At 37.1% G+C, this 21,536-nt stretch overlaps 2 protein-coding genes across 2 annotated transcripts; one reads left to right on the forward strand and one right to left on the reverse strand.

Moving 5' to 3' along the window:
* Nucleotides 1-1,184: 1,184 nt before the first annotated feature.
* Nucleotides 1,185-9,325, reverse strand: brms1lb (BRMS1 like transcriptional repressor b). Its single transcript, XM_079889144.1, has 10 exons — nucleotides 9,090-9,325; nucleotides 8,919-9,009; nucleotides 8,708-8,835; nucleotides 6,669-6,748; nucleotides 5,005-5,101; nucleotides 4,824-4,913; nucleotides 4,651-4,715; nucleotides 4,522-4,561; nucleotides 4,244-4,370; nucleotides 1,185-3,046 (listed from the first exon to the last, which is right to left on the reverse strand). Exons 1-10 carry the CDS (start codon nucleotides 9,223-9,225, stop codon nucleotides 2,929-2,931), a joined length of 972 nt encoding a protein of 323 aa, XP_079745270.1. The 5' UTR covers nucleotides 9,226-9,325; the 3' UTR covers nucleotides 1,185-2,928.
* Nucleotides 9,326-18,653: 9,328 nt separating this feature from the next.
* Nucleotides 18,654-21,108, forward strand: nfkbiaa (nuclear factor of kappa light polypeptide gene enhancer in B-cells inhibitor, alpha a). The gene is made up of 6 exons (XM_079888144.1): nucleotides 18,654-19,027; nucleotides 19,625-19,730; nucleotides 19,824-20,031; nucleotides 20,118-20,206; nucleotides 20,322-20,579; nucleotides 20,693-21,108. The coding sequence occupies exons 1-6, from the start codon at nucleotides 18,786-18,788 to the stop codon at nucleotides 20,723-20,725; spliced, it is 936 nt and encodes a 311-aa protein (XP_079744270.1). The 5' UTR covers nucleotides 18,654-18,785; the 3' UTR covers nucleotides 20,726-21,108.
* The last annotated feature ends 428 nt before the right edge of the window (nucleotides 21,109-21,536 follow it).

A 21,536-nucleotide genomic window follows, 5' to 3' on the forward strand; every position in this document is an offset into this window, starting at 1 on the left:
TATTATATTAGGCAATGTTCTGTGATATAATAGCCTACATTTCTTCCAAGTGCTGTAAATTTTTAAGAACCCTCAAAACTTTAGTTGAGTGAGTTGATATTTCAGTTACATTATAATTATTATTTGAAGAGTGTGTAGTTTTTTCAATGTTAAATTATTTGCCTTCTAACTTAATGAAACCACAGGTTTGTGCGACATTTTGGCTTCACGTCGCTTTCAGAACTCCAGCTCAGTACGGCAACATTTACTCAACCAATGCCGTTCGTTTGGGGGCGTGGCTACCTGTTTTTCCGACCAATAAAACACGGGGGGAGTGTTCTGGGAAACCTGTGCGTTACATTAGCAGTTCTATTTGGTTATGCTAGTGGAGCAGAAAGCCAACACTTCAGCTTTAATGTTTTTTGTTGCGTTTGCAGGAAGTCGGTTCTGCTCTTGGCTATGGACACTTTGTTGCTGTAGTGTTTTTTTTTTTTTTTTTTTGACCACTTCAGGTTGTTGCATCAGTTCAGGCAGGTTTTTTTTAAGCTACCATTTCGTAAAAGTGTTCTTTGTCTTTTGCTCGAGCTCATTAGTCCTCTGGCCCTCTTGAAGGAGTGTCAGGTTCTTTTGACTTATAAACAATTCATTATGAGTACTACCATTAGTCACCTGCTGACTGAAGAGAATTTGCTGGCTTTAAAAACTATTAAACATCAGTCGAGAAATATTAAAGACATTTCACCAGCCACAGATTAAAAAAACAAAAATAAAAAAACATGTTTTCACAGATGAGCGAATGAGATTTTTGAAGAGAGACAGTAACTGTGGTGCAGCAATACATGCCCCACATGCATTGACAGAATAAACAACTGTAAGTCTGTACTGCCTCTGTATGGTCATAGAGAGACACTGCATTTAAAACTGGTAAATAGGCAATCATGTCTTAAAATATTAGGGCTGTTAAAAATGACTAATCATGATTAATCTCGTTCAGTTGCTTTTTTAGGGAAATAATGGACCTAATTCATGAAACTTGAGCTGCAGGATCGAATATAAGTTTGTAGATTTCATTCATAAATCTATGTGTGCATAAATGTCCCAAAGTGAACACAAAAGAAGATATTTTAAATAATGTTGGTAACAGACAGTTGATGGTAGCCATATCCGTTGACCATTGTATAGGCTTACTTTTTTTTTTTTTTTTTCTACTATTGAAGTCTACCGTCAACTGATTAGAAAGAAACTCATAGGTTTGGAACAACAAGGATGAGTAAACACAATTTAAATTTTTGGGTGAACTATTGCTTTAAAAGGAACCCGATTGTGATTTGGTGTCTACGAATAGTTAACCGTTTTTATGGGAGTAGTAGGCTAGCTACAAAAAATAACTAAGAAAGGTTGGTATTTGGGAAACATTACGACTTTTTACATTCTAAAACAGCACAGGATAAATACAAAAACAACACAATACCATGCAAAAGCAGCTTTATATGAGAACATTACATTTCCACTGTAAACTTCTGAACAAAAACTCAGTGTAGAGTAGCTTACAGCAATATATGATTACTTGTTCATTCACTTCACAGTCCTGTCAGAGCTGCTTCTGAACATCGCAGGAAGATCTTTATCTGCTACAGAAATGTTGTTTTTATGGGTCACATAACACTCAGATTTATTTTACTAATATGAGGAGATTTATTTTAAAGCTGTAAATTTCATTAAGGATGTGTTGGACCTCTGTGACTTCAGGAAGACATGGTTATTTTGGCAAGACCGGTGTAGTGTTTGGTACTGCATCAATTAAAGCATTTTATATCAGTTGTTAATAAAAGCACTCAGACAATTTCAAATCATGTAACTCAGTACACGATTACAAACCACTCAAGTGCTAAAACACTGCTTCACAAGTTCACATTAACATATAATCAGATAAAGATTATGCCAATATGCTAATTATATGTAAGTGTGAAAGTATATGTAACCCCCCAACAGAGGTACATCTGCTGTATATATACCTCTTATCCTATTAATTGAGCTCCTCCCAAACTTTGCCAATGAAACATCATAAAATGGATGTGAACATGTGATAAGTACACAACAAGCAGCATTCAGTACAACTGTATGAACTGTAATAATTTCATAGTCTCTAGCTGATGATTGGGTTCTAAAAATCCAATATGTAACAGAGATAGTTTTTTATATAGCCAGACACGAATCACAAATTTGATCAAAAGCTCAGAATATGCTACATTCAGTTGGCTTCATTGAAAATACTAATGGTTACAAAACAAGAATATGACTCGCACAAGGCCTGTAACATTAATACACCTTTTATAACCTTTACGAGTGACAAGTTATTGTGTATTATGTTTTGAACACGTACAAAAATAACACTAGCCCAGCGGAGCTTAGTGAACCGTTCTGTTGTTTAAAACATTATGCATCTCACAGGCACAGAACAGGATACATGGCACTAACTTGTTTCAGAACAAAGACATGCTCCATAAATCTACAAATAAAAATACTGACTCTGTATTTAATAAAAAGCATGGAAACTGTCATGTGTTCAGTATCAGCAATACCAATAAGTTGAGCTTCATTGCTCTTCTGCTTTGAACAAGGCTTAACTGGTTTATCCTTGTCATCAAGGCACACACACACACACACACACACACACACACACACACACACACACACACACACACACACACACACACACACACACACACACACACACACACACACACACACACACAGTTTCCTTGGCAACCAGGTGTTTGTTTAGCAGCTCTAACTTAGGAAGTGCAAACATGTGGTACATGCATGTAAGACCCGAGTCCCTCCAGCATGAACGAGCAGTCATGGTGACAAACGGAGAACAGAGTTGAACCAGCGAAGGTTTGGTTTCCACACAGGAAACGGGGAGAAGGGGGAAGATAAGAACACTACTTATGAGTGTTTCATGGTGTATTTGCCTTTCTGGAGCTGAGAGATGTAAAGCTTTGATTTGCTGCCATCCAGACGTTTGTACCAAACCTCGTCTTGGTTAACATTGATTATTGTGGCACTGGAGGGGGAAAAAAGTCAAGCATTAGACATGAAAGACTTCAGTAAAGTAAGTTAGTGTAATGGTGCAGATCTTAAAATGATTGACCTATTTGATCTTCAAGATGTCATTGTGCTTCCCTGTGACCAAATATTCACTTCTTCTGATTAACTTGATTAATGTGTTCATTTTCTAACACTTGACATGATCTAGTGATTAGTTGTTATTTTTAATGCTTTATTTATAGTGTTTTTGTTACACATATTACACGTTACTATATGAATATCAAGAACTGTGTAATTACAAGTAGCTCAAAAAAAGGCAACACTTTTTTAGTGTCCGTCTATAGTAATTACTATAAATTATGCATAATTACATGCAACTAACTAACCCTAAACCAAATCTAATCGTAACCCTATAGTAATAGTAAATCCTAACCCATGTAATTAATTAGAATTACTCTATAATTATTTATGTAATTACTTGGCAACATACCACTGTAAAGTGTGACCAAATGATAAATGAATTGATAATATATATATATATTTTTTTTAAATAAAAAAATGTGCATAGTGGAAAATCCTAAAAATAGACACATTCTTGCTAATTTAGAATTTTAACACATTTAACAATCTTAAAATTAGGAACGTAACTAAAGATGCAATGAAAAGTATTAGGCTAATATAATAATAGTATAAAATATAATTAATTATAGTAAATAATTAATATAATAATATAAGATTTTTGAAATGATATAAGATCACAAAGAATATTTGATGTAAAAAACAGCAATATTGTGAAATATTATTACAATTTGAAATAGCTGTTTACGATTTTAAAATATTTGAATATGTAATTTATTCCTGTGATGCAAAGCTGAATTTTCAGCATCATTACTCCAGTCTTCAGTGTCACATGATCCTTCAGAAATCATTCTAATATGATGATTTGATGCTGCTTAAAACTTTTGTAGAAACCATAATACATTTCCCCCCAGAGTTCTTTGATGAATGGACAGTTATTTATTTATTTTTAATGGAATTTGTAACATTTTAAAAGTCTTTACTGTTACTTTGTGATACATTTTAGGGTGTCCTTGAAAAACAAAAAAATCTTTTTAAAAAAAAGCACTTTTAAAGATAAATCACCCTCAGGGACAGAAATGTTTATGAAACCACTCATATGAGTAAACACACACATACACACACACACACACACCTGATAGGATATTCGTCCTTCCTGTTGATGCATATGGCCTGACCCCGGCTGTACCATTTGTTGTCATAGAACAGACGTCCATCTTCTGATCGGGCAACATGATGGTGTCTTTCTGGCTTCAGAGGGACTGATAAACACATACCGTTAATTCACCTCAGACCTGAAATGCTTTTGCACAAATCACTTAAGGAGTCTTTACAGTTGATACACGCCGATATAGAGAGAGTGAACTTTCGGTGCGATGCTACATGCAAAAACATGCTCAAAATCCTTCTTACCATCTACTTTTACCCTATGAGGACCCATTGAAGCCATAGCCTACAGAAAACAATGTAATTGATCAATGCTAGAGATCTTCCAATAGCTCACTTGCAAAAAATAAAACAGATTAAGGTGAAAAATAAAACCTTTCTTATTGCAGTCCAGTCTTCAAGTATATCCAGGTCTTGCAACATGTAAACAATGTATGGTCGTGGGACGGATCAGGAAACTAATGTCTTCTTTTGCATTACAGAATAAGGCTGCTGCCATAAACAAATACTATAAAAAGACGCGCAAACGACTTCTTTACAAAGGATATCTGACACAGCGACAGGTTTTTTCTTCTTTCCAGGACTGAGGGGATCCTTCTTTTTATTCTTCTTAGACTGCAGACCATCATTCCACAGTTCTGGAGCAAGAACACATCAATGCAGTGAAAAGGTAAAACGTCACATTTAAATTCACAGATTACACAGTACGAGTCGCAATCTGTACTTTACCTGAAGTTATATCTATACTGTGTCTGTCCTCCTCCAATCGTCTGATCTTCTCTTCCAGTTCGCTCTGAACCGTGTCAAAAAGCAGGAGCTTCTCACTCTGAGGAAAAACATCATGAAGGTGGTAAATTATCTCAGTAACAAATTGAACATAAAGGCCCCAATATACTCATGGCGAAGTTCTTTTAAATTCTTTGCTTTGAGGTAAAAAGAATTTCAAAATTCATGAGCAGCGATTTACTGTTAGCGAACATCCCAATGCCTTCCACGCTGCTGAGAGCGAAGTTTAGATGAATATATAAATATGTGTGCTTGCTTTCCTTTCATTAATAAAAAAAAAAATGACAGCGGTGAGAAAACAGAAGTTAGGCTGTGTGTCCACTTAACACAGTCTCACCCCAAAACGTCACATACTGACGGGTCTTGACCATAAGGCAACATACGACGAAAAGGGTACCCCTAAAACGTCCATATGTGACGATTCGGGTTATGGGTAGGTTTAGGTATGCGTTAGGGTACCGCTAGGAGGCGCTGCTGGTGCGCTTATGTCTTCGTCTCATTTGGACGTTTTAGGGGTACCCTTTTCGTCGTATGTTGCCGTATGGTCAAGACCCGTCAGTACATGACGTTTTGGGGTGAGACCGGGCTGGTCCACTAAAGCGTTTTTTCACGCAGCTGGCGTGTTCTTTCAATTGTTTTAAATGGGAGTGCCGCGCTTTTAAAACGCCATGAGCGTAACGAGGCACTGAGCGTTTTTTACAGGTCGCTGAGAGTTGAAGAATATTCAACTTTAGGTAAAACGTAGCGCTCATCATTGTCACTTTTTACCCAACCGTCCAATCACAGTGGAGGAGGGGCGGGACTAATACCACACCGACCAACCGCCACATTCTGCTTGTACAACGTCAACAAATGACAATAACAAGCATAATAGCGGAACAAGAGCCAGAGAAAATATGTTACATTGTATCAACATTTATAGAATCAACACAGAAACAAAATATGTGTGAAATGAGATACTAGCAACACTTTCGCGAATATTTCGTATCATAACAAGCAAAGTGTCTCAACTGAAAAAAATACTGCGCTTCCAAAACGCTCTCAAGCGCCCATAAATAGGTGTTTTCGGCAGAGCGCCTAGCGTTTTCAGCTGGCTAAAAACGCTTTGTTGGACACACGGCCTTTGTTGGATACCACTTTCTACTATCGATTTTTTTAAATCAAGCAGCTTTACATTATTAAACATGAAAAACAGTGTTAGTGTCTCTAATTAGTATTATAACTTCATTTTCTACTTTAAAGAAGCTCTCCAGGGTGTTCATGTTTTTACTCGTGGACGTCTGACCTCGACAGACTCAACAGAAGAAATAAACTGGAGATGATTTCCATGTCATAAAAGGCGGAGCCTCAGAGCCACACCTACCTACGACATCATCGCCACAGACCAATAGTTTGTAGTTTGGTAGTTGGTAGTTCGAAGGAGTTTACCAGCAGGAGCGAATCTTTCCAGCGAATTAACTTAATTTTTGCCTTGAAGGATATGGGGGCCTTTAGGCTGTGAGTATATTAGTAGCAGGGCTGTCTTCAAAGGGAAAATAACTGGGAATGTTGTAGTGGTGTAGCCTACTCTTTGTGAATTTAAGCCCATTCCCATGCCTGCATGTTACCTCCCAGTGCTGGCTGGCTGCTTGCATCTCACAGTCATATTTGTTTCTGACAGATTCCAAGCAGAGCTCACGATAGATACCTGCAAAAATATATATGAGCAAAAGGTGACTAAGGCCATCATAACATAAGCATCAGCAAATCAGACTACAAACTGACAATTGTAGGAAGAGAAAGTAATCAAATTCATAATATATACTTGCTTTTTTAAGCATTTGCGCTACTGTATTTTGAACCTGAAACAAAGCTCTAAATTTTGTTATAATATCTAATTTGTAGACATTTATTTATTAGGGCCCAAGCCCCAAAGGATTTTTGATATATTGAATGGTTTAGCCATGGTGACGCAACAAATTTATCAGCTGTATGTTCCTTGTAAGAGGCCGATCACATGGATGTGACTATTGTGAGTCAAAGTTATGGCACCACCAACTGGCAACCGTAAGTGTGTCGCTTTCAAAATGCTTTGAAATCACCATCTTATTTTTAGCCAATTTGCGAGGCCTTGTCTTTTTCTAAGTTTGAATGACAAAAAGGCAATAACTAGTTTATTTGTAGTGCACTGACGACAATATATACAAATACTGTACATATATAAATATAAAAAAACTTAGGCTAAATACTTCTGGACTTTTGGGAATTTTGAGACATGCAAATGATAACTTCTCACTCATTTAAAAAGTGACCTATAACATCCTGACATTATATTCATCTAAATTTAAATGATCTCATGGATGTGGCTGTTGTGGTTCATGGTTATAGTGGCACCAGCTGCTGCAGTAAATGTGGCATATTCAAACGATTTTGACGTAGTTCATTTACATTTACCTGCTTCAAATGAGCACGTTTCCTAAAGCCACCGGGGTGGCGGTTGCGCCACGGCTTGGGCCCATCATCGCTGCTTGCAGCTATATTTTATTTTTGAATTTGTAAAAAAATAAATAAATATACAGTACATTTCAAAGGTTTAGGAACAGAAAGACTTAAAAAAAAAATTATATACTTTTATTCAGCAAGGACGCATTAATTGGATCAAAAGTGAGAGTAAAAGACATTTATAAAGATATCTATAACGTAACAATGCTGTTCTTTTTACATTCTGTTCATCAGAGAATCCAGAAAAAAGTTATCACCGTTTCCACAAAAATTTCTTATGATACCCAACTGTTTTCAACATTGATAATAATCTGAAATGTTTCTTGAGCATCAAATCATCATATTAGATTAATTTCTAAAGGATCATGTGACAATGAAGACTGGAGTAATGATGCTGAAAATTCAGCTTTGACATCAGGACAAAATTACATTTTACAATATATTCAAATAGAAAACTGTTATTTTAAATTGTAATAATATTTCACAATATTACCGTTTTTACAATCAAATATGCTGCCTTGGTGAGCATAAGAGACTTCTTAATTTTTTTAATTATTTTTTAAAATCCTATCGACCCCAAACTTTTGTTTTGAACGATGAAGAAGTAGATGGAAAATGTAGATGGAAAATGCGTAATCCTTTATTTTTAAATTATTTTAAATTAAAATGGTAATAATAGACCAGGCTTTAAAGGAATAGTTCACTTTAAAATGAAAATTCTGTCCTCATTTACTTACCCTCATGTTGTTTCAAACCTGTATGAATTTCTTTCGTCTGCTGAACACAAAGGAAGATATTTAGAAGAATGTCAGTAACCAGACAGTTTCTGGGTCCCACTGACTTCCATAGTAGGAAAAAATATATACTATGGAAGTCAATGGGACCCAGAAACTGTCTGGTTACTGACATTCTTCTAAATATCTTCCTTTGTGTTCAGCAGAAGAAAGAAATTCATACAGGTTTGAAACAACATGAGGGTGAGTATATGATGACAGAATTTTCATTTTAAAGTGAACTATTCCTTTAAATGCAGTACTCCTAACCTGAAATAGGGTAGACCTTTGCTTTACAGTATCATTTATCAAACATTGGCGTGATGATTGTAATCCCTTTAAACTACATCAGCTGTATCATGTGTGTAAATATAATCCTAGCATTAACTGACCAGCGACTTTGGTTCGGATCTGCATGTTCTCCTGCAGGGTGGCCAGGGGTTCGAGGTATTCTGCAGCACTGCCAGCCATCACTTCTTGCAATTTAAGATCCATCTGACCGAGCCTCTCCTTATACAACCTACATAGAGTTCAGAACACACCGACTGGAGTCTTCACCTGGACATATTTTTAGGCTTAAATGATGTGCTGTTCATCACTTACTGATCCTTCAGGTCTGTGAACTGCTTCTCGAGAGTTGTCATCTCATCTAAACACTCCATTCGCCTTCTTTCACAGTCTTCATCATCCATGTCTGCAAGAAATTGACCATTCTCTTTATCGTCGCACGAAATGACTCTGGTGTTTCTCATAAGTCTCTGTCTGTAACGTTACCTGAAGTGTCTCCATCCTCAGAGACGGACGAGCTCACGGACTCCTCTTCGTCGGAGGTGCTGGCCTCTTGTTCTGGATAGTCCACGTCCATTTCTTCGTGGTTATTCTCTTTTCTATCACGCGGATGCACTGGCATTAAATCTTTAATACAGTAAACAACCTACTAAGATGAAGACAACAACACCGGCCAGCGAAGAAAATCCACGTTTCAAACATGGATTCGTGGACGACCAATCAGCAAGCTGCTAGACACGTGATCGCACAGAAGCTGCGAATTCATTGGACAGATTTTGTTTACGCATGACCCGGTGGATGGTGGGATCTGTAGTACTCCATTATATTTTCATTTGATGTACTTTATTGGAATGATTGTTTTGCATACCAAATTGCCATCAGTAATCACATACACACTTATATAATTTAATAGAGATATGTGTGGCAGCCACATTTCCATTTTCCGTCAGGTGACAATGATTTAAACATGTTTAAAACAATAACACAGCAAGCATAGCCTACTGATGTGAATGTGGCTTAAAGTCGGCATGAAATGAAGTTGCAATAATGTTTTCTTTCCTATTGGGACCCATGTGTGTATGGCGCCGCCAGCCATTTTGGGCCCTATGAAAGAATATGAGGTTGGCTCCCTACCGCACCCATTCCATTAATAAAATCGATCTCTGGGGGCCCCAAAAGTGCATGTGCCTTTAGAATCGTTCTAACTTTCACCCCCTTAGCGACGCCAAGTGAAGCGGCTTCTCGAAAAATAAAAAATGTAGAGCACGACTTTATTTGTTCAAGGTATTGATTGGATGCTTGTGGTTTGCTATGGACTAGCCTACTTGATCTGAGCTTCTTATTTCTGGTTATGTAGCCTATATTTCAATGTAATGTAGTCATTTAGTTGACTAAACGCCACCTAAAATGAGTGTCCACAAGTAGATTAAAAAATGTGGACATTTTCATAGACAGGAGAAGGGATATTCTGATGATTATTGTGTACAGAATTTTACAAAATTCATCGGAACATGAAGTTTTAATCCAACCCGAGCCGATCTGAGAAAGCAGCGGCAGTTAAACATACGCCATTGGTTGATCTCACATGAGTGACAGGTTGTCCCACCCTCACGCCAGTCAACACATCATCAGAGAAGAGATGTCGTTGCAAGCGGAAGGGGAAGTTGATTTAGGATTATGAGGGCACATGAATAAAATTAAAAACAATAATAATAATAATGATGATGTGCACGGATAAATTATTTATAGCCTAATAGTGCAAAATTCGAAAAAAGAAGATGTAGTCTCAATTTTAATTTCATGGTGGTTTTCAGCGCACCCTGGAGGAAGAAACGTTTGTTTGGAAGAAACTTGACTCTCAACCAACAGAGGGCGCTGTCTGCAAACATATTATATTCACGTTTATTCATTGACATTCCTTACATTGAAACAAATGAGTCTGAGGCACTGATCTGTATAATGTCATTATATAGATCGGTGGTCTGAGGGTAGGCTATATCAGTCACCATTAATAGTGCACTAAAGTAGACATAAACGGCCATTTTAAAGATCCAATGAAATCCAAAATCACTCATTCATTCAGAATATAGCATATGGATCCCTCTTTCTTTTCTCTTACTTGGTTTCATTATAGCTTAAATATAAGTTTTTTTTTTTTTTGTCTCAGAGAAGCCCAACATCATTAAATATTAATTTTGAATCTAAAAGTTCAAGAACATGCTACAATTATTTGGCCTCCACAATCCTTGAAACATGTTGAGCAATCAAGTTTTATTTGTTAGATCAGTAGCCTATATTTTACAATTGATGAAATGAATCCTGAAAGTGCATCTTTCAAAAGCTATGACATAGATGCATCATTAAAAAAACAAAAAGATTTATTCAATCTCAAAAGACTGTTAGTTTGAAGACTTCAACATCCATCCAACTATACTTTTTGGGGAAAAATGTCTTCCAAAAGTGCTTCATCTTCAGGTAAGAAAAATGAAATTAAAGATAGAAGCCTGAAGTTGATAACACACAAATGTATTATAAATATATGTTTAATTTTATAATACTTGATTTGAATACATGTAAAGAGACATTTTGACTCCAAGGCCTACCAGTATCCAACACAATTATTCAGAGGCAGTCGGCTATGAAATTTCTTCTATTTCTGCTGTCACTTGCTGAAAACACTGGATGTTTAATATATATATATATATAGATTGAGAGAGAGAGAGAGAGAGAGAGAGAGAGAGAGAGAGAGAGAGAGAGAGAGAGAGAGAGAGAGAGAGAGGTGCTGGTCATATAATTAGAATATCATCAAAAAGTTGATTTATTTAAGTTATTCCATTCAAAAAGTGAAACTTGTATATTATATAGACTCATTACATGCAAAGTGAGATATTTCAAGCCTTTATTTGTTATCATTTTGATGATTATGGCTTACAGCTTGTGAAAACCACAAAATCAAAATCTCAGAAAATTAGAATATTACATGAAATCACACAGTAATTACACAGTGATACCATGGTCAATGAACCAGGTTTTGGTTATTTTGGCAGTGTGGGCCAGTGCAAATCCTGCTGGAAAATTATAATTATATGACCAGCACCTGTATATATATATATATATATATATATATATATATACACACACACATGGTTGAGAAGCACTGATCTAATGTTAAAGATTTATTGGCAATTCTGGTTGTTCCCAGTAGCTGTCACTGGCGTCCCGCTTTACACTGCAGTAAACTCTAGCAAATATCACCTGTCCAGCCATCAGACTGATTCGAGGGCTTCATGCTCACCTGTCATGTTCATGATGAATAACTCAAGCTCTTATGTGTATATCATCTCAGGTAAGACCTAAGAACTGTGCATCATTCAGTTACTGTCCTTCAGTCCCTTCATACATCATGCTGTATGCATGATTGTTTATATATTGTTGTTTTCCTCAGGCGGATGCTGCTCTCTTCAGCCTAAGGATCAACCTGTGCCCGAACTGGTTTTCTCATTAGAGAGGGAGAGCAAGTCGATGTGAGCACAAATGCATCAAGCATCCTATAATGTGTATAATGTAATTTTGTGAGTTGAACTTGGCTAGTGAACTGATGTTAATATCATGTCAATGCATCTTCAGCAGCTCAGAGGAGAAACAGATTTCTGAAGAGGGCGGACAAACAGCCTGAGATGTATCGCTGTGTATGACATTCACCTGGATATATCTGTACATGATATTAAAAGTCGAAGCTGAACACATTTTACCTTGCCGACTGCAGATGTTTTTGCAGCAACTGAGTGATAACGCACATTAAATAATATTCATGTTAGGCACCTGCATAGGTGTCATGGAGGGAAATATAAAATATAGTTAAAATATATCTAAAATAATATTTAAAAAAATAAATGTTAACTGAAATCAAATAAAATATCATTTGCAAGGCAACATTAGTGAACTTGACTTACTTTAACTTGATGAACTTGAAATAACAAACAAAAACTGAAACAAAAATGAATAAAAGCTATATAGACAAATATATCTAATATATCTATATATTTTTATATAGATAAAAAAAATATATATTTAAAGCCTCCCTGTGTTGAAAATCAAGCTTTTAATGTTGTTTATATGTCTATGTGGTGTTTTTAATATGCTTTAAGGCAAACCATGTGCAAATTCAAAAGTCAACACCATTGCTGAGTATTTTCTCTTTAAAACTGCAGTGAACCAAAGTCAGTCTCAAAAACACGGTTTGAAATCGCTGCTGTTTCTTACGTCACAAACTACCTCGTAACCAACCAAGACAACTTGTGATCGTCAACGAGTGGATCTCTGAGCTGGTGTGAGTGAGTGGAGGCGGGGGCTAATTCGCATATTCATAGTACCATGTGTATATTAAATGAGGCAAGGGTGTAGAGTTACATTCAAGGTATTTTAAGGCATGATCAATTCTTTTCAAGGAAAAAAAAAAACATTTAAATGTGTAATTTCTGTAATCAAAGATGAGTTTTAAGGGATGAAATTATTGACTAAGGGGGACTTAATGTACAGGTGCTGGTCATAAAATTAGAATATCATCAAAAAGTTGATTTATTTCAGTAATTCCATTAAAAAAGTGAAACTTGTATATTATATAGACTCATTACATGCAAAGTGAGATATCTCAAGCCTTTATTTGTTATAATTTTGATAATTATGGCTTACAGCTTATGAAAACCACAAAATCAAAATCTCAGAAAATTAGAATATTACATGAAATCACACAGTAATTACACAGTGATACCATGGTCATTGAACCAGGTTTTGGTTCTTTTGGCAGTGTGGGCCGGTGCAAATCCTGCTGAAGAATGAAGGAAGCATGAAGTGCTCTGGAAATGTCCTGGTACAGTAGACGGCTGCATTGACTCTGGATTTAATAAAGCACAGTGGACCAAAGTCCTCTTTTCTGATGAGAGCAAATTTTGCATCTCATTTGGAAACCAAGGTCCCAGAGTCTGGAGGAAGAATGGAGAGGCACACAATCCAAGATGCTTGAAGTCCAGTGTGAAGTTTCCACAGTCTGTGTTGGTTTGGGGAGCCATGTCATCGGCTGGTGTTGGTCCACTGTGCTGTCCACTCAACGCAGCCGTCTACCAGGACATTTCCAGAGCACTTCATGCTTCCTTCAGCAGACAAGCTTTATGGAGATGCTGACTTCATTTTCCAGCAGGATTTGCACCTGCCCACACTGCCAAAAGAACCAAAACCTGGTTCATTGACCATGGTATCACTGTGTAATTACTGTGTGATTTCATGTTATATTTTAATTTTGATTTTGTGGTTTTCACAAGCTGTAAGCCATAATCATCAAAATTATAACAAATAAAGTTTTGAGATATCTCACTTTGCATGTAATGAGTCTATATAATATACAAGTTTCACTTTTTTAACGGAATTACTGAAATAAATCAACTTTTTGATGATATTCTAATTTTATGACCAGCACCTGTATATTATGACATTGTAAGTATAACCTTGCAAAAATTAGAGCATTTGTAATATACTATAATTCATATATATATTACAGTTTACTTATTACACAATAAAACCAATTTCATTACCCAAACAGGCTATAACATTATATACGCACACACATTTATTTTTATTGTATTTGTACTCTATATGGTTTTATGTACATTGTAGAATTACTATAGTAAGCCTATACATCCATTTTTTATTATGTTGCATGGTGTTCCAACTGAACAAATGTTGTCAAAGGGACTTCTAGAGAAATTCTCAGAAATTCTGTAGGGTGCAGTGAGACCCTGTGAATGGAAACCATCTTCATGATCTTTCCACAATACATCATTTACTGTATAATCATAATAACAGTTGACATATGTGAAGCCTTTTGTATCGTATGGTACGTCAATCATAAGATCTGGTCTTGCTGACTCAAATGTAGACGTATGGCAGGCGTAAAGTGTGGAAAAGGCCACTGGGTTTTGTTGTGTTATGTAACACTGTACAGAGAATACTCAAAAAAACAGAGAGTAGATCAGAACTTGTGACGTCATGAATGGCAGTTTAGTCAATTTTGCATCATCAGACTATTTACAGGAAACTACTGTCCATTATGAAAGAATGACGAATTGCCTTGAACTGTAAACTGCATAGAATAGAAAAAGAATACACAGTGTCCAAAAATATAAATTGAACAAGTAAACAGAAAGCTTTAGGCTTATTTTGAAACATTTTAAACAAAGAAAAGTCAACATAAAAGTTGAATGAAAAATAAATTAAATTGATTTACATTTTCAAATTCAAATTTTAACCCAGTGTATAATAATAATAGCCTAATAGTTACACTTTATTTTAAGGTGTTTATAATAAATAAAATTAATTAACTACATGTACTCAACTAGTACTAGGTACTAGGGTTAGGATTAGGGTTTGGGGTTGCACTTTATTTTACAGTATGTGTACTTACAGTGTACTTGAAAGTATTGGGTAATATAAGGTAACTACATGGGTTAGAGGCAGGGTAGGCGATCAGTTCCAGAAACATTTTTTTGTTGCGCTGGTTGAAAGTCTCTTCACATCTTGATAGCAATCACTAAATTAAGTGGTCTAAATGTATTTATATGTATATATACACATATCATATGTGGAAGGCGAAGGACCATAAATATATTCGTCCAGTCATTGCATTAGGTCCGAATGCAATGATACGATGTCCTACCTGCCTGTCAACGTATGTACTTCCAAACCCCCGCACACCTGCTCACGCAGAATTCACACGTCATCCGCACGTTTAATGCTGTACAGAACTAGACAGACTTCAGTCACTGAGCACCGCAAACAAAACAGCAGTGGCCTTTTACAGTCCCTCCTGAACCAAAACAACCAGCTTATGCTGCGTTCACAATCTACTGTCATTTAAGAGATGTAAACCTGTGATGTTACACTCAGAGCGGTTCGTGACTCCAGTTTATGTGTTTCAATAGCAACACTATCAACACTGAAATAAATCTGCAGCAGTCAGGTGGTACATGTTCTTTAAGTTATGTTCATTGTTATTGTAATGTTATGTGCTTTGAGACATGAGGTAGTTTAACGGCGTCTGTCGTGGCGCTTTTCTTTGGTCCCTGCTGTGTGCGTTTATGTGTTTTGAAGGTACATGGCTTTGAAGACGCTCTGAAGGGAGGGTGGGATCTTATGCTTTCAAAGCTAACTTGCTATTGCTAGCCTCTCCGAAAATTACCTACCCTACCTTATTACCCTACCCTACCTTAAAGGTTAGGTTTAGGGTTAAGTTCAGGGTTAGTACCTAGTTATTGCAATTACTATAATAAGTACATGTACATGGGGAACAGAACTGTAAAATAGTTGCATGTAATTATGCATAATTTACTGTTAGTACTAAGTACATGCAAGATATGTAACAAGGACACTAAAATTAAAATGTTACCATCCTTTTTTCACCAACAAACATAAAGTCTCCCTTCCCCTTGTGGGAAGAAATAGGGGTGGTTTCCACTTAACCCACACTGAAATTTATATTTCAAAAACTTGCTAAAAAAGCAACAGAGAAAAAAAAGGAGTCAGCTGACAGTGTGAAAGAGCAACATTCTACATTCCTCAAAAATGAATAATGTGACATAATTAGTTACTATTAGTAACACAACATTGTTGGTTGTTAGGAGAAGGCAAACTTGAAATGTGGGAGGATCTTGCAAATCAGGTTCTGGAACAAGTGGTTTAGGGTTTTCCTGGTATGCGTATTCTTAAACATTTGAAGGAGTCTTGCTCTTTGTTTATTCGTGGCCTTGCGTAATTTGGAGAGTCTCGGAGACACCCCGAATACCACCGTGAACAGAAGCTGGATCATGACTCACTGTTCAGGCAAAGAACAGGTCTACCCCAGATTAACACATGCAGCCCACGCTCTGCTCTTTAAAGTCTTGTCAGAGTAAGAATATAGTGGGTCAAACTGTCGTCCCACACAGGGTTACAAATTAGAACCCGGACCTCCCAAAACTCCCTCCATTCAGAACGGAACTGTATCCTCTGCAGCATGAAAAGACAACCAGGTTGAAGCAGTAAATAATTCTACATATATAAAAAGGAATGTAGCCAAATTTTCCTCTTGGAACATTATGTGCATTCAAGTTCAAACCTGCATGCGCAACAATTCAGGGAATGTTCTAGTACTTTCTGTGAATGTCCTTTCCCTGAACTCAAACTGAACTTCATAAGCATCATTTCAATGATGCATTTCAATTGCTTTGTGAAAAAGCAGGCGAGACACGACAAGGCGTGATCCTGACATCCATCTTGACGCATGTCACGGTATCGCCATGGTGACATAAGAGCTGTTGGTAGAAACGGTTGCTATTGTTATGGCTCCTCCTTTATGCAAACAGAGCTTCAGTGGTTTCCAGTGCAAACGTCAGGTGAAGAAAGGCGCTGTAGACAGGACCACACTAAGCTTTATTTACCTGGAGTTTCCTTTTTTTGGGGGCCTGTCCACCTGTCTTGCTCTGTTTGAAGGGGTGGATATGAAACCAGACAGATACTACAGTTCATACAGAAGACAAATGCTTGTTTTTAATCATGCAATTGAGAATAAATTAGTTTATTACATTATATTTCACCATAAAAAAAGTTGCTGCCTTAAATTTTTAAGTACAATCAACATGGATGTTTGAGTCATTTCAATTTAAATTAAGCCTATTAAACAGACTATTAAACAAAATGAGTTGAATCTTATAAAAGTTAAAATATTAAAAAAATAATAAAAGTTTAAAATTGCTTAACTCATTTTGATGAGTTAAATCAATGGAAAAACACATGTTATCATAACTTATTGATCTTTTTGTTTTGTTTTTTTGTGTTCTTTTAGGGACACTACATTAATGTTGTCATGGAAAATACTAAAAAGACATGAAATAAGATGGCTGCCTCTAGAAAATTTGAAGGGGGAGCCCCGGAAAAAAAAGTGCTGGGGAATATCGTGGACCCCCCAAACCTGAATCATGTGGAACATTGAGGGGCCTTCCATGTGGGATGTTTCACTTCAGTTACCTTAAACTGACTCAGCCCTTCTTAACCTCTTCAGTCTTCACATTATTAATTCTGAAAAGGTTTCAGCATTTAGTGGAACATGTTGCACTATTAAGAACTTTACATTCTGCAAGCAAAAAACTGATGTCAAAGTTTTTCACAGAATTTAAATACACATTTTTGCAAGTACATTTGAGGAACCAAGCCTGCCTTGATCTGAAGACACCTTACATCTGAAAAAAAAATTCCAACGTTTCTAAGATAAAGAATTTGTGTCGAGGTGATTTTTAGTGGATATAATAAAGTCAGTTCCCCTTGTAAGTTCCCACTTGTGTGCGTGTGTGTGTATGTCTGTGTGTGTGTGTGTGTGTGTGTGTGTGTGTGTGTGTATATATATATATATATATATATATATATATATATATGAAGAGTTCAGATGCAAAAGCCTCTAAGTGCCATCTGAAATTCTCTTCTAGAATGTTAATTTTTATCAAGCTCGTATATTTAAGTTCAATGAAAATTACCTATTAATTGCCATTTAAATTACTGAACTTAAATATACGAGCTTGATAAAAATGAACATTCTAGAAGAAAATTTCAGATGGCACTTAGAGGTGTTTGCATCTGAACTCTTCATATATATATAAAGCTTTGCTTAACAAGTTATATATTTACATTATGTAACAAATTATAAAACCATATCATTTGATACATAATCATTTTTGGGGTCACTATAGGCCTTAGTATAGCCTATACAAAAAATAAACAAACAAAAATAATGTAGATATCAAATGCTATTTCCAGCTGCATATATATTTCCTGCATTATTAATAGACCCCTTCCACATGCCTTTCATTCATGTTCTCTTGTCATTCATTTTACCCGTGCGTTTGGCTTATACTGAAAACCAGGTACATTTGAATGTGTAATAGGAAAATACAGATTTTCATTCTTACTTCGCGGAGTCATCTTGAGGGAAATTCTCTAAATAAAAGCCCGCCACGAGTTCCCCTTTTCAGAGTAAAGTAAAGATAAGTTGCGGATGGAAATCCCCCGATGAGCATGGAAGCGGAGGCGCGGCTATAAATGCGAGTCGCACCGCCCTTTCTGCACACTTCATCTGTTGACTGAGAACGAGCGAGCGTCGCGATGGATGTACACAGAGCTGCCAGAATCAACTATATGGATTGTGATCTTAACGAAATGGATACGAAAAACAGGAAAATGCAACACTGCGAGGATCGCGTCGATAGCGGCGTGGATTCGCTAAAGGATGACGAGTATAGGAAAATTGTGGAGGAAATGGAGAATTTGTCTTTGCCAACGCAAAGTGCAAATCTAAAGGGGATGTGTGAACCTTGGACAGAAGAAGTCACAGAGGACGGAGACACGTAAGTTTAACTTAAAATATTAATAATGCAGTGCGAGCTTTTCTAGCGATAAAAGAGCGTGCATAAATTAACCCATTATGCAACGACAATTCACCAACATTTACTTAAGTTTGGAGGGTCGAAAATGTATTTCATTAAATAAAACAAATTTCAATTAAAAACAAAATGCATTTATTATTAAATTCTCTTTGCTTTATGAAAAAAAAAAATCTGCAATTTTGATTCTGCAGTTATAATTGTAAGCAGGCGACAACAAATTCTAAATAACTTTTTAAAATGTATTTAAAGAAGTTATGCAAATAGTTTAACTCACGAGATATCGCTAAAGTGCGGAAGTAAACAAATATCGCTTTTTGGAGCAGCGCCCAAAGTGGGCGGAGCTTGAGAAACAAAGTGCGCAGGCAGGAAAGTCCCTGGCGCGCGGCCAAGCGCATAGAATGCATCAGATGTGTGGAGCCACACTGGTTGGAAATAACCTTAAAAACTCCATTATTGCGAAACGACCGCCTGCTTTTACTGTGTGTCTTTCTAAACCACATCCTCTCTGAGTGTTCTTAAAATATTTTCTAAAAAAAACCCTCCCACATTATTTTCCAGGTATCTTCACCTTGCCATCATTCATGAGGCGGAAGATTATGCCATCCAGATCATCAAACAGTGTCAGAATGACCCGTTCCTGAACAGACAGAACAACCAAAGACAGGTAATTGAACCTCCCTGAAGAAAGACTCACTTGAACAATTCACCAAAAAAACAAAACAAATAAAACTAATTAACTTCCAATTACCATCCGCAGACTGCACTGCATCTCGCCGTCATCACAGAACAGCCACACATGGTGGACCGTCTGCTAAAGGCCGGCTGTGATCCACGACTGGTCGATCAAAGTGGAAACACGGCCCTCCACATCGCCTGCAAAAGAGGGTCGCTGGCTTGCTTCTCAGTACTCACTCAGATTCAGACTCAGCATCTGCGCTCCATTCTCACGTTCCCAAACTACAGCGGTAAGTCAAAGACCCCCCTGACCATTTGAGCTTGTGACTTTTTGAAGTACAGTTTTTAAAGTATCATCCTTCTTTTTTTATCACAGGACATACATGTATCCACATAGCAGCCGTTCACAATTACCTCTCAATGGTGGAAAGCCTGGTCCAGCTTGGGGCGGATGTAAACGCAAAGGTACGTCACTTGCCATTTCTACACTAATTTTTCTTTTCATAATACGTTCCAGCTATATAAATGACTCGCTTGAATGCTTGTAAAGAGAACTGACCGTGGTTTTTCTCACGTTCAGGAGCAGTGCAGCGGCCGGACGTCGCTTCATTTGGCCGTGGACATGCAGAACCTGGAACTGGTGCACACGCTCATTGCTTTGGGAGCTGATGTCAACAGTCTCACCTATGGCGGATACACGCCGTACCACCTGACCTTCGGCCGACACAACAGCGAGATCCAGAGGCAGCTTTACAGCCGGACGGCCCAAGAGCTCAGGCCGATGCCGGAGAGCGAGTCGGAGGAGAGCGAAGAGGAGCTTTCGTCTGATGATGACTGTGTAAGTTTTCTTCCAAAACGCCATTCCATCTTATTGTTGTTATTCATGTGGCATATTGCGTGAAGGTCATTTGAAAAACTCGTATTTATATTTATATATGTATCTTTTTATAGATGTATGACGACATCCAGTTCTGTGGGAGATAGTCTGGCTATCAGGACAACATTTCCCATAATGCAAAGCAGCTAATGCTGTAGGTGCTGTCTCAAGGTCTGTGTCGGGGTGTGCACTATCCCAGGACGCCAGTCCTTTGGTGGGACTCCACAACGTGGAAAAGAGCTGCTCCCCCTGCCCTCGGGGACATGATCGCGGTGGTGGAAAGAACCCCCAGATACAGCTGGACCACAACATTTACTAATGTTTTTGAAGCCAAAGAGTTGGGAAAACATGTATATTTTGTGAATATATAGAGAGATATATTTTTATATTTGTAAATAAATCAAATGAAACACTTGTCAATAATGTTTATAGTCTATGTATTACACTGTGAAAATATTTTTTACATTAAAAAGGAAAGAAATGAATTCCGACTTTGGGTGTTTCTTGTATTGAATGTCCAGAAGACCTGGAAATTTTCTTGAGTTGCGAAACTTGTGAAAGAACATCACATTCCAGCACATAGTGGTAATTCAGAAAAAAAAAAAGCCCTCGATGTTGTACTGTAACTGCTATTGTTTCCTTTCTGGAACACATGAGTCACGTTAGATGCGTCACTGTAGTTTGAATAAAATTCCTTGGGTCTGCTGAAATGGAGTCATGTCTAACTGACTCACGCATAGTGTGAAGTTCCCCACAAGAAAGAGAAATGAACACCTGACCGCTAAAGGTGCGATGCTCAGAATCATTACGTATTCCACACCAGGATTTCATTATGTGACTAAATGAACAGATCATCCATAAAACACACAATTGATCAGTGTAATTTATGGATTACTCAGACAGCCACCTAATTCAGAG

This window comes from Squalius cephalus, assembly GCF_949319135.1.
Source record: "Squalius cephalus genome assembly, chromosome: 12".
In the NCBI taxonomy this organism is placed as follows: Eukaryota; Metazoa; Chordata; class Actinopteri; order Cypriniformes; family Leuciscidae; genus Squalius; species Squalius cephalus.